At 40.4% G+C, this 13,283-nt stretch overlaps 1 protein-coding gene across 5 annotated transcripts in view; it reads left to right on the top strand.

Moving 5' to 3' along the window:
* The window catches only part of LOC144688958 (uncharacterized), an 87,380-nt gene that overhangs the window by 55,985 nt on the left and 18,112 nt on the right, over nt 1-13,283 (top strand). For 3 of the 5 annotated variants that reach the window (XM_078556028.1, XM_078556027.1, XM_078556029.1), the window contains 2 exons: nt 2,643-2,708; nt 6,081-6,119. In XM_078556028.1, coding sequence (XP_078412154.1) covers nt 2,643-2,708; nt 6,081-6,119 — 105 coding nt within the window. Of the gene's footprint in view, nt 1-2,642; nt 2,709-6,080; nt 6,120-10,813; nt 10,903-13,283 lie in introns of all 5 variants that reach the window. The other 2 variants (XR_013578521.1, XR_013578520.1) reach the window with 1 other exon arrangement.

Raw genomic sequence — 13,283 nt, 5'->3', positions numbered from 1 at the left:
TTGATCTATACATTAGCTGTGGAGTACTTCACCAGCAAATGAACTAAACAATGAATAGAAACTTATCAACTTGTGCTTCTTCTGATTCCTTAGTTAATCTTGTACTTCTCCTGTATGCTAAAAATTGTCTTCTCTACTCTTTGGTCTGGTTTAACTCTTTCCATGACACAAATGCATCTGTCTCTTCACATTTTCCATCCATGGCCAGATTTCCCTTTTGTAGTTACTGTTTTAAATGTCGTTATCACTTTAAGACTGTCAGTGAGGTAACCGTTTCTTTCATTCGGGCTGTCTGCAGCTGTTGGCTTTCTGTGCTGTGAGTTTCCCCCATTTTTTTGGAGTTTTGGCAGGCTCTCCAGCAATCGCGGCTGCTTTTCTTTTTGAACTTCTAAACTTTCAAGGTAGGAGTATTGCTTTTCTCTGCGATTCTTTCCTCTTTTTTTCCTGCAGGTCCTCGTCTTTGGAGTTTTTGGTGGCTCGAGGTCTAATCAGGGCCCTTTCTTTTTAATTGAAAGCGACAGCACCTTTCTCCTCTGCACTGCCTGCCCTTTGCTTTTCTTTCAAATAATTTTCTTTTTTTCTCTCAGTAGCTTCTTCTTTACCCTGCAGTTTTTCTTCTTAAACTTTTGGCTCTGCCAACCAATTTTTATGTAATTTCTTTTCTTTATAACTTTAGCGCAGCATAGCCACAATTGCTGCAATCTGCTGAGCCCTGGGACCGCCACCTATTCTACAATGTACAGCTTCTTTTTGATAACTTTGCTCACTGTCTTGTAACTCTCCAAGTTCTTTGATTCTGCGTCACTCGGGGTCTTACAACTTTGTAGTTTTGCGCTCCATCTTGCGATCTAACTAAGTGTCTTAACTCAGCATCATTCAGGGTCTTGCAAGTTTTGTCGTGTTGCTCACCTGTCTCGTGATCTAAGCAGCTTTTCTGCTCTGTGCCACTCAGGGGTCTTGCAATGGGCATCCACTCACTCTGGTGGAATCCTCAACTTCTTAGTCTGTAGCGAAGCTTCTTCAACTGTTTCTTCAAGTTCTCTTCATAGATGCACATCTCTCTGGTTCATCTTCAGCTGCTTTTAGTTTTTCATTCCTTGGGATACTGTTCTGGGTTCATCATTTAAAATGCTGCCACCTTTCAGATCGCCACTGATGTGATATCTTTTAGGAGCTCCCACCGCTGCCAACCATGTTGTAATATGGTGCGCAGTGGTGTCTCAAAGATGAGATCTTGAGACTTGTATACTTAAATATGAACCCTATATTGGGCTACATACAAGGCTAGTGTGCAGGTACAGCAAATAATTAGGTGAGCTAATGGAATGTTATCGTTTGTTGTGAGGGGAATTGATTACAAAGGTAGGGAGGTTATGCTTCAGTTGTACAGGGCACTGGTAGCATCCATATCTGGAATACTGTGTACAGTACTGGTCTCCTTATTCAAGGAAAGATATAAATGTGTTAAAAGCAGTTCAGAGAAGGTTTACTATACTAATACCAGGAATGGACGCGTTGTCTTATGAGGAAAGGTTGGACAGGTTAGATCTGTATCCACTGGAGTTTAGAAGAGTAAGAGGCAACTTGATCGAAACCTTTTAAGATCCTGAAGGGTCTTGACAGAGCGGATGTGGAGAGAATGTTTCCTCTTATGAGAGAATCTAGAACTAGGGGTCACTGTTTAAACATAAGGGGTTGCTCATTTAAGACAAAGATGGAGGGAAAAAATTTCTCTCAGAGGGTCGTGAGTCTTTGGAGCTCTCTTCTTCAAAAGGCGTTAGAAGCAGAGTCTTTGAATATTTTTAAGGCAGAGCTAGATAGATTCTTGATTTACAAGGGGGTTTAAGGTTATCAAGGTAGACAGGAATGTGGGGTTCAGGTTACAATCAGATCAGCCATGATCTTATTGAATGGCGGCGCAAGCTCAAGGGGATGAATGGCCTACTCTTGCTCCTAATTCATATATTTGTATGTTCGTATTGTTAACCTTTCACTATTTACAGATCCCAGGTTATTGTCATGCATGGTGCTGTTACCTCCATGCAGGTTGATTCCAGAGTGTTCTCTCTAGACTGTTCCTCAGTCTATTACCATGTGACTCTATGCAGCATACTGTGGGCGGTGCTATTCACCAGTCCCACATAACCCTTGCTCTGCTAAGCATCTTTACATTACAATGACATGCAGGCATGTACAACACTCTCTCCCATTCTCCACTGTTTCCCAGGTCAGAGACCCTTCTGGCACGACTGGCAGCACTTGCTGGAACTACAATGCACCTTCTCTTCTAGAGGTGCAGGCTAACTTTTGGCAGATAAGACCAGCTTTAAGTGGTGCCAAGAAGTTATGATTTTGGGCCCCTTGCTGATGCATATAGCCAATGGACAGCGTGCAGCAATCATTCCAACAAGTAGGAAGCACAAATTTGGTGTGCTGCCTGCATTACGTTGAACATGCATTGAATAATTGCGCACCCCAATCCCTGTGCCCAGTTTTGGGTCTATCCGATTTAGACCCCTTTCTGTGTTGTGATGATGAGTTGTGCCTCAGAAGCAAGGTTGCACCAAGTTATGGTTTCTAGAGAACACCTTGTTTAAAAGCACAAAGAATTGTATTCATTAACTTTTGTTTTCCATTTTTAGATTGAAAGAACAAACTCTATTATACAATCAAAAAATAATACATCATTGCACCGGAACAGAACTGGGGTAGGCAAATCTATTTTTATGTTTCTGTTGACAAGTATATTATGTGCACATTTCTACATGACGTTTCTTCAAACATTGATATTTCAGTCTTCTAATCTGCTGTTTCTTTCCTGCAGCTTCCATCCTTTCTCATGCAAACAGCTCCTCACTTATTATTTTGGTTTGCTGTCCACTTTAGTAACTCACAGGGAACTGTCTGAAGCATGTCTTAAGCTTTATTCCAAAATATCACCTTATGCCTCAGAGCACATGGTGCTGTGTGTATATAAATAAAATCGTCATCCCATCTGACCACTGGATGGCTCTATTCAGTCTCATATACATCATTATATCTTGGTGCATTGCATATGCTTGCAGAGATGCCTGTCTATTCTCCCCAAATTGCCCTGGGTAAATCAGGCGTACCCCAAATCAGACACACAAGGTGCATGACCCAATTTTGTAACATGACCATTTCCAACAAGGCCCCATGTCATAGGCCTCAGGAATTCAGGGATTGGAACTATTTTCTCTTAGAATTTAGACTTTTAATATTGTGACTACAATTTTATCTTCAATGACACTGTCTACAATTAATTCTTACTCACAAGAATTGACATTCATTTGCAATTCTATTACACATTGATCAAATCTTTCTTCTTGAGTTTGAATCCTGGCTTTAAGCATATGTCTTTTGGAGGTAATGTTTTTGGGCTGTAAAATGTTCCCCAATTACCTATTCCTATTACCAACTTCAAAATTCTGCTTTCATTTTCTCCATGTTTTCATGACACTTCTATTTAGTCTCCAGAAGAACTAAACCTCCCATACCAATCCAGTTCTTACATGATGTAAGGGATTTGTTGTCTATATCAACAACAGGACTCTAGAGCCCTGTAGATAGAATGTGTCAAGCATCTTATAAAAAAATGTACAATGGCATTTTGGAAATCAGTTCCATCTCCAGCCAGTTGATGCTGCCTCAACTCAACTTTAAACATATTGCCATCACCCCTTTCTTTGTAAAGCACAACTGACTCCCTGCCTCTCAAGTCACTGTGTTCAAAGCTTTTGTCTTTGTTTAAAAATGCCTTCACATATGCACTTAGTCTATCTATTCTATATTTTTCCAGTTTCATTTCCAAACCCACATACTTCATTCTTTTGACTCCAGATTATTGTCAATGTTAGAACTCAGGCAGAGCAGGATAGAACTAGAGCCAAATCTTTATACTCTTCCAATAGTTAACTTACAGACATATATTACATGTATATATCATGCACAAACACCACAGTTTCAGTCTGCTCCTATATATATACCTCTTTTAATCCAATCAAAAGGTTGTTAATAACAAGGAGTTAAGTGCCTCTTCTGAAGGAGGATCCACTAATTTACTGTAACAAAAAACCCCAAGCCTTTAAAGGAAACTTAGTTAATCAAATTAAAGTGACATCCCTGGGGTAATGATCCACTCCAGTCCTTCAGTGCTCACCAGTCTATCCTTAAGCACAGGTGAGTCCCCAGTTAATGCCCACCAGCTGAATACGATTAAACACCAAATTAATGTACAATTAGCATTCCATCTTCCCACTTCATGTCCCAAGTGGATCTTCAGCCATCTTCATATCCCTACTTTTAGGAACTCTCCCCCACGACTACTTTATAAAGTGACCTGACTTCCGTTCATTAAACATATCTCTAAAAACTTTTAATTATTAACCACCCTTTCAGTCTGTTCCTCACAATATATCTCTTCCCCTTTTAAAATGCTGTGTAATACTTTTCTACATGGATGGTGCTATATAAATAGAAGTTACTTCTTGTCTTCTTAAAAATAAATGCCTGATAAAGACTTTATCCTTGACTTTTCTTTTGAAAATAATGGCATCATAACTTAGAAAGAAAATTGAAATCAGCGAAGTGCCGTGTCAGATAATTAGCAGGGAATGCTTGATGGCTTCACATGGCATGCTTCTGTCAGGAGCTAACCTATTTATAGTAAATGAGTTAACAGCAGCATTAAAATAGAGGAACGTCATGTGAACACATTAAACATTAATTTACTCAGTTATTTCAGCCAATTTCTCGGCTTATATTTTTAAAAAATCGATAACAAAATTGCCTTTTTCTGAAGCAAGTCTCCCAGCAGAGTTGTGAATTTCTGGCAGCCTAAGAGTGTCATGTTAATAGCTATCCAGATATTCCAATATTGCCAACTCCAACGGGAAATCTATTTTTATACACTCTGGAGCACAGATTCGTTTTAAAATTCTGAGGGAAACTCTCCTTTCACTTGTGCTTTTAAATGGATTTTTATTCTTATTGCTTTTTTGGTTTTGCTGTGTGCACCATCTCCAGTTAAAACCATCAGGTGGATAGCCTATCTCCCATGGATACCTGTTACAATCCAAATGGGGGCACAAAGGTTGGTCCTCCTGCCCCCTCTGTAGGATCATCACATTGTGGCAGTACAACTGAGATAAGAAACTCTTTAGGGGTTGCTTTATGATCCTTCGCCCATCAACAGTGCAGTTAAAAAATTGGAAGTACAGTGTATATGAACAGTAGTGGTCACATTTCCAACCATGTTTTCAGCAGCCAAGGGATCGCTCCTTGCAGTATGCACTCCTAAATGTATCCCACAGTGTGTAGTGTTCAATCGTTCTGTGTTTGATTATGTGAGCCTAATTACAATTGATATGGTGCTCACTGTGCATGATTAGTTAAGCCTGGGTGTGGACTCAAAGAAAAAGTAAACAAAGCTGTAGAAAGAGCTGGAAGATGGAGGAGACATTTTAAAGCAATGCACATAAAACCTGTCACACACATAGAAACTAGTGTCATCTCTGCATTGTTCTGAGATATATAAAATATATATCACAGTGTGTGGAAAACTAGATTTAGAAACCAGATCCCATGAAGGAGGAGTAATATAATGATGCTTCAACCCCTGTTGCTGTGAGCTGAAATCATCCTTCAAGGAAGATTGATTTAACTTGAGGAAATCCCCATTTAACATTAATTAATCTAGCTCAATTTTGAAAATAGATATAAATCTTTGAATGTTACCGTTGCTGGAAGTATTTCTGAGTAGCTCCCTGCAAAAAAAAAAGACATTTGGCTAAGTGCGAACAACACAGATCTAGATGCTTAACCTCTGGGAAACTGGATAAACAGTGCCTCCTATTGGGAAGAACTCTTCTAAGGGCTTTAAAACTATAACTTTCCTTTGAGTTTTTAGTACAATTTTCAGAAGCATTCTCAAGGGAAGATACTTTACAGAGCTCCATCCTTTTGGTACAATGCGTTAGATTTCGAAACAGCACATTGAAATTCTAGGATGATGAGACAAGTTATGCATTTCAATTTAACCGCTTTTTTCTGTGTTTTAGCATAGTAAAGTAAAGTCAAGCGCACGGACAAAGCCTCTGGTAAGTAAGATAGCCTACCTATTAAATCATCTTTTCTGAAATGTCAATATTAATTTACAAGTCACAAAAATTAACACATTATTTACAAAAATGACTACCCCAAATCAGAACATTGTCCCCGAGTTACTCCATGATATAATGTGTTATGAATGGATATCCAATTTCTTCCAAGTTTCTTCAATTGCTATTTTAGAAGAACCATCAGCCTAAAATAAATGGGTTAAAAATAGCATAGAAAGGCATTTCAGACTGTCTGTTTCTATGTTAATATCCTATAGTGCCAATCCATAGCTATTATGATTTTGATTTTAATAAGTGTGCCACAAGCCCTGTTGATATCCTAATGATGTTATCCAGATGCTCTGTTGTAATATTAAATTATTACTCGAATAAAGATTTGTAGGGTTACAAGACTGGAAATTATACTACGTACAAACGCCGGGTTAGAAACTCTGATTCAGCATTCAAGAGCACATGGTTTTCTGCTCTTTCTTTTTAATGGGTGGAATATTGCGTGCTAACACATGCAGAATCAGAATTTCAGACCCAAAACCTTGGTGGGACGAAATTGCTCATCACTATCACTGTGAGTCCACTTCGTGCTACTGCCAAAGACCAATTTCACCCCCAAATCCCTGAAATTTGTGTGGGAGATTAGCAGATAAATATATGGAAAAATGTGAACTTGTTCACTTTGGCAGGAAGAATAGAAAAGCAGCGTACTTTTTAAATGAAGAGAGATTGCAGAACTTGGTAGTACAAGGGGGATCTGGGAGTCCTGGTACATGAGTCACAAAAAGTTAGTATGCAGGTACAACAAAAGTAGGGAAGTTTTACTGCAACTGTACAGTGTCTTGGTGAGGCCACATCAGGAGTACTGTGTACATTTTTGTTCTCCTTATTTGAAAAATGATATAATTGCATTCGCAGCAGTTCAGAGAAGGTTCACTAGACTTATTCCTGGGATGAAGCACTTATCTTATGAAGAAAGGTTGAATAGGTTGGGCCCATACTCATCGTAGTTTAGAAGAATAAGGGGTGATCTTATTGAAACAAATAAGACCCTGAGGGGACTTGATATGTTGGATACCAGCAGGATGTTGCCACTTGTGGGGGAGACTAGGACTAGGAGACACAGTTTAAAAATAAGAGGTCCCCCTTATAAGATGGAGATGAGGAGAACTTTTTTCTCTCACTTTCACAGAAGTCTGTGGAATTCTCTTCTCCAGAAAGCAGTGGTCATTGAATGTATTCAAAGTTGAGTTGGATAGATTTTGACAGACAAGGGAATCAAGAGTTATGGGGGGGTGGGGCAGGCAAGAAAAAGGAGTTGAGAAAAATCAAATTAGCCATGATCTTATTGAATGGCAGAGCAGGCCTGAAGGGCCAAATGATCTACTCCTGCTCCTTAGTCCGATGTTCTTACGTCCCTATGAACGGTTGCAGGTAGTTTGAGCTTTGGTGGAGGGCTAGAGATCATGGGAGGGGGGGTTTTAAGGGCAGTGGAGACATTGCAGAGCAAGGGGCTGAATATTATTTAAATGGAGAAAGACTGCAGAAAGCTGCAGCGCAGAGGGAATTGAGGGTCCTTGTGCATGAATCAAAAAAAGCTAACATACAAGTTCAGCCTGTAATGGGGAAGGCAAATGGAATGTTGGCCTTTATTTCAAAGGGAATGGAGTATAAAAATAGGGAAGTCTTGCTAAAACTATACAAGACACTAGTTAGACCACACCTACAATACTGTGAACAGTTTTGGTCCCCTTATCTAAGGAAAGATATACTGGCATTGGAGGCGGTCCAGAGAAGGTTCACTAGGTTGATCCCAGTTATGGAGGGATTTTCTTATGAGGAGAGGTTGAGTAGGTTGGGCCTGTATTCATTGGAGTTTAGAAGAATGAGAGGTGACCTTATTGAAACATATAAGATTCTTAGGGGTCTTGACAGGGTAGATGCTGAGAGGTTGTTTCCCCTTGTGGGAGAGTCCAGGACCAGAGGGCATAATTTCAATGTAAGGGGTCGCCCATTTAAGACAGAGATGAGGAGGAATTTCTTCTCTCAGAGGTTAGTAAATCTGTGGAATTCTTTACCGCAGAGGGCTGTAGAGGCTGGGTCATTAAATATATTCAAGGCTGAGATAGACAAATTTTTAATCAGTAAGGCAATCAAGGGTTATGGGGAAAAGGCAGGGAAGTGGAATTGAGGATTATCAGATCAGCCATAATCTCATTGAATGATCTTGGAGCAAACTCGATGGGTCGAATGGTCTATTTCTGCTCCTACATCTTATGGTCTAAGTCAGTCATTGTGGGCTGTTGGGGAAGACCCTGGGGGCAATGATTATAGGGGTGGGGAAGTCAGGGCAGATTGTACAGGTAGGGGATCAGACACATCACAGTGGGAGCAGGGGGTTGGTTTACAGGGTTAGCTGGTTGGGCCTGGAGGAAGCACTTCTGCTCCTCCTAGCTCACAAGTAGAGCCACAAAGGGACTTACCTTATGGATTCAGCCCTTTTCATCTCCTGACCGGTTTCCTGAAGGCTGGGTAATCCGGCAGACGTGAGTTAAAATTCAAAACTTTGGGCTGAATTTTACACTTCCAAGGGGTGGTTGGCAGGTGGTGAGGGTGTGTAAAATTGGGCTGAATGCCATGGGTGCCTCCCAGTGCCTACCTGCCCATCCCCTGACCCTGCCACAATTTTTCCCATGGCATGCAGAGGTCTGCATCAAATGCAAAACCTGGCAGCTTTCACTGCTCAGGCTGGTGGCGGGCAAGGGTGGAATCTCCTTTATGAGCCCCCTGGGCCCATCAGAGGCCCCCTACTAATGTGTTCCACTCCTCCCTCCATTTCCCCACCCCCACCCCCTGTCCTGTCTACCCTGGTCCCTCCACCCCCTCACCCCCTTTGCCAGGGTCTCCCAGTTTGAACCCCAATGATACCCATCTCCTCCACCCCCACCCCCACCCCCCCACAACCACTTTAACTCGGTGTCCAGCACCATTGACAATCACCATTGCGGAATAGATACAGTCCACTCCTGCTGATGCGGCTGGGTCCAGAAAGCTGTTAACCGTTTGATTGGCTGGCAGCTCTCAGAGGTGGAACTTCCTCCCAGATGGGAACAGAAGTCTCGTTTCAAGCCGCTTAATGGCACGGCAATCATTAAATAGCTGTGGGGAAAGAGGCCAGAGAGGGTGCAGGCTAATCCGCAACATTTACAGTCTAGGGTGGGGACACCCGCTGAGCATAAAATCTCAGCCCTTGTTAAAACGGAGACATGTTGCCTTCTTAAAAGGTTTCAGTGACCAACCCGTCCCTTGAGAGTATATTGGTTGCCCTCTTCCTTTAGAACCAGGAGGTTTGAGGCGACTTGAGTTCCAATTTGAAACTGAGAACATTTTAACTTTCCACCTGACTCAAACCCGCCCATTTAAAATTTATCCCCGTTATCTCATTAAGAAGGACTTAGATTCCTTTGCTCTTTTGACAGGGGTATTAATTAAGTTGTTTAAAACGAATTATCTTTCAAACATTTAACGTGTTTCTATCGGTGAAAATTGACACATTAAGTGTTTCCAAGATAATATTGTACAGCTAAATGCCCAGTCTGTGATAGTCCAAAACTATTATTTCCTGTGGAAAGATTACCTGGTTCCGCTTTAATTTAGATTATAAAACTTCTGTAATAGAAGTCAGCTTTAGACAGGAAGCAGCCGTTAGTTCGCCCTAACATCTTAGAAGTTGAATGTTTCGTCACCCATATAACCATGGACTAAACTCTGAAGAATCCTTATATATAAGGATATATAAGGTCTTATATAATATGTTACATGATAGATTTTGGCCTATTATATGGAAGCAACAGCACAGAAACGGACCATTTGGCCCAACTGCCTTATGCCAGCACTTATACTGTGGTATACCACAATAATCATGGGTGACTTTAATCTACATGTAGATTGGGCAAATCAGATTAGCAAATGTAGTTTGAAAAATGAGTACATAGATTATATTCGGGACAATTTCTTTGAGCAGTATACTCTAGCACCAACTAGGGAACAGGCTGTTCTAGTAATGTGCAATGAAACAGGCTTAATCAATAACCTCATAGTAAAGGAGCCTTTAGGCGACAGCAATCTTAACATGATAGAAGTTCACATTCGGTTTGTGGGGGAGAAATGTAGGCCTAAGATAAGTGTTTAAACCTAAACATAGGTAAAGTGTATGAAGGCTGAGCTGGCTAAAGTGAACTGACTAGGTTAAAAGGTAGGACAGTAGAGATGCAGTGGCAGACTTTAAAGGAGATATTTAATAACTTTCATCAAAGATTTATCCCAGCTAGGAAGAAAGCCACTTTGAGAAGGATGCATCATCCATGGCTAAATAAGAAAATTAAGGACAGCATCAATTTGAAAGAAACACTGCACAAATCGGCTAAAACTGGTGGCAAGGCAGAAGACTGGACAGATTTTAAGATCCATCAAAGAACGATAAAAAAAAAATAAAGATGGAGAAAATAGAGTATGATAGAAAGTTAGCTGGAAATATAAAATAAGCTAGTAAGAGTTTCTACAAGTGTTTAATTAGGAAAAGAATGTTACTCCTCTGGAGAGTGAGCCTGGGGAATTAATAATGGAAAACAAGGAAATGGCGGAAGTGTTAAACAGGTATTTTGTGTTTGTCTTCACTGTAGAAGACTTAGAAAACTTCCCAAAGATACTTGAAAATCAAGAGCCGAAAGGGAGGGAGGAACTTAAGACAATTACCATCACCAAGGAAAAGGTACTGGGAAAACTATTAGACCTAAAGGCTAACAAATCCACAGGACCTGATGACCTGTATCCTTGAGTCTTAAAAGAAGTGGCTACAGAGATAGTAGAGCCATTGGTTATAATCTTCCAAAGTTCCTTAAATTCTGGAAGGGTCCCAGCAGATTAGAAAATGGCAAATGTAATGTCTTTATTCAAGAAAGTGGGGAGATAGAAAAAAGGTAGCTATAGGCCAGTTAGTCTAACATCTGTCACAGGGAAATTGCTGGAGGTTAGAGCAGGATACTTATAGAGTCATGCAGCACTGAGGAAGGCCCTTCAGCCCATCATGTCCACACCGGTCATCAAGCCCCTATCTACTCTAATCCCATTTTCCAGCACTTGGCCCGTAGCCTGGTAAGCTATGGCATTTCACGTGTTCATCTAAATACTTCTTAAATGTTGTGAGGGTTCCTGCCTCTATCACCCTTTCAGGCTGTGAGTTCTAGATGCCACCAACTCTCTGGGTGAAAAAATTTTTCTTCAGCTCCCTCTAAACCTCCTGCCCCTTACCTTAAATCTATGCCCCATGATTATTGAGCCCTCCATTAAGGTGAAAAGTTTCTTCCAATCTACCTTATCTATGCCTCTCATAATCTTGTACACCTCAATCAGGTCCCCTCTCAGCCTTCTCTGCTCTAAGGAAAACAACCCCAGCCTATCTAGTCTCTCTTCATAGCTGAAATGCTCCAGCCCAGGCAACATCCTGGTGAATCTCCTCTGCACCCGTTCAAGTGCAATCACATCCTTCCTGTAGTGTAGCGACTAGAACTGCACACAGTACTCCAGATGTGGCCTAGCTAACATTTTATACAGCTCCATCATAACCTCCTTGCTGTTGTATTTAATGCCTTGGCTAATAAAGGCAAGTTTTCCATATGCATTCTTAACCACCTTTTCTACCTGTCTGGCTGCCTTCAAGGATCGATGGACATGCATACTCTGATCCTCTGTCCTTCCTTGGGTCCTACCATTCATCGTGTACTCCCTTGCCTTGTTATTCCTCCCAAAATGCATCACCTCACACTTTTCAGGATTAAATTCCATTTGCCACTGTTCTGCCCATCTGACCAGCCTGCCTATATCATCCTGCAGTCTAAGGCTTTCCTCCTCACTATTTACCACACCACCAATTTTCATGTCATCTACAAACTTTACGTATCATACCTCTTACATTTATGTCTAGATCTTTAATGTACAGTACAAACAGCGAGGGACCCAGCACCAAACTCTGCAGTATGCCACTGGACATAGGCTTCCACATAGACTTAGAAAATCATAATGGGATCAGGCAGAGTCAACATGGTTTTGTGACAGGGAAATCATGTTTAACTAATTTATTAGAGTTCTTTGAGGAAATAACAAGCAAAGTGGAGAAAGAGGAACCTCTAAATGCACTTGGATTTCCAAAAGGTATTTGATAAGGTGCCACACCAAAGGTTATGACACAGTGTCATGACGCAGCATTTGGTAAAGGCTAAGGTGTTTAAATCCCAGAGGGAAACTTTAACAACTATCATAACCTATATTTTCAATTGGTATGTTTGAGATGCAGCTCTGAATTCAGGAATAAAAACATCAAGCCTCAAGAGGTTTTTTATATAAAACTAAATTAAACATTTATTAATTTAACAACAAATTTAAACACATACACATGTCTACAAATTACTACCATAGCAACTTTTAAACAAATCCCCAAATTAATCACTCCCAGATAAATCTTCACGAAGGCAACAATAACTCTTAGACTTTAAACAGATACCAGGTAAAGCACGTTTGACCTTACAAATTCAAAATGAGGTTCCTTTCAATTTGCAGGCACAGTTGTTGGTTTACAGGCTGGTTAGATCTTACATGCCTCTGACTGACACAAGCAAACTCCTTTCTGTTTATACCTAGCTTCCCCTTTGAATATAAATTTTCCATTGTATTACTAGGGTTTTTTAAATTTTACCTCTCCTAATAATAATCCCTTTAATTCCACCAATTTTATTAGTAAGCTGAAAAAAAATAAACATATTGCTTGGCGTCTTCTAGCTAGGTGCAAGATTTCACCCATTCTTTTGAATGGTTTATTCAACAAATGCGAATGTACTCTTTACCTTCTATCCTTACTTACTGTTTACCCAATTAACATCTCAAACTACTATACATCAAAACACCCAGGCTAGCTGGCTTTAATCCAATTCAGGTACACACAGACAGAGGCCCTACTACAAGTCCAATTTAAAAATAATTTCCAATAACATTATAGACATTAATATTTCTTCATGACAACAGAATAAGAGCTCATGGTATATGGGGGTAACATATTAGCATGGATAAAGGAGTGATTACCTAACAGGGAGCAAAGAG

This window comes from Cetorhinus maximus, chromosome 13 (assembly GCF_964194155.1).
Source record: "Cetorhinus maximus chromosome 13, sCetMax3.hap1.1, whole genome shotgun sequence".
In the NCBI taxonomy this organism is placed as follows: Eukaryota; Metazoa; Chordata; class Chondrichthyes; order Lamniformes; family Cetorhinidae; genus Cetorhinus; species Cetorhinus maximus.
This window is presented reverse-complemented; position numbering and strand designations above follow the sequence as displayed.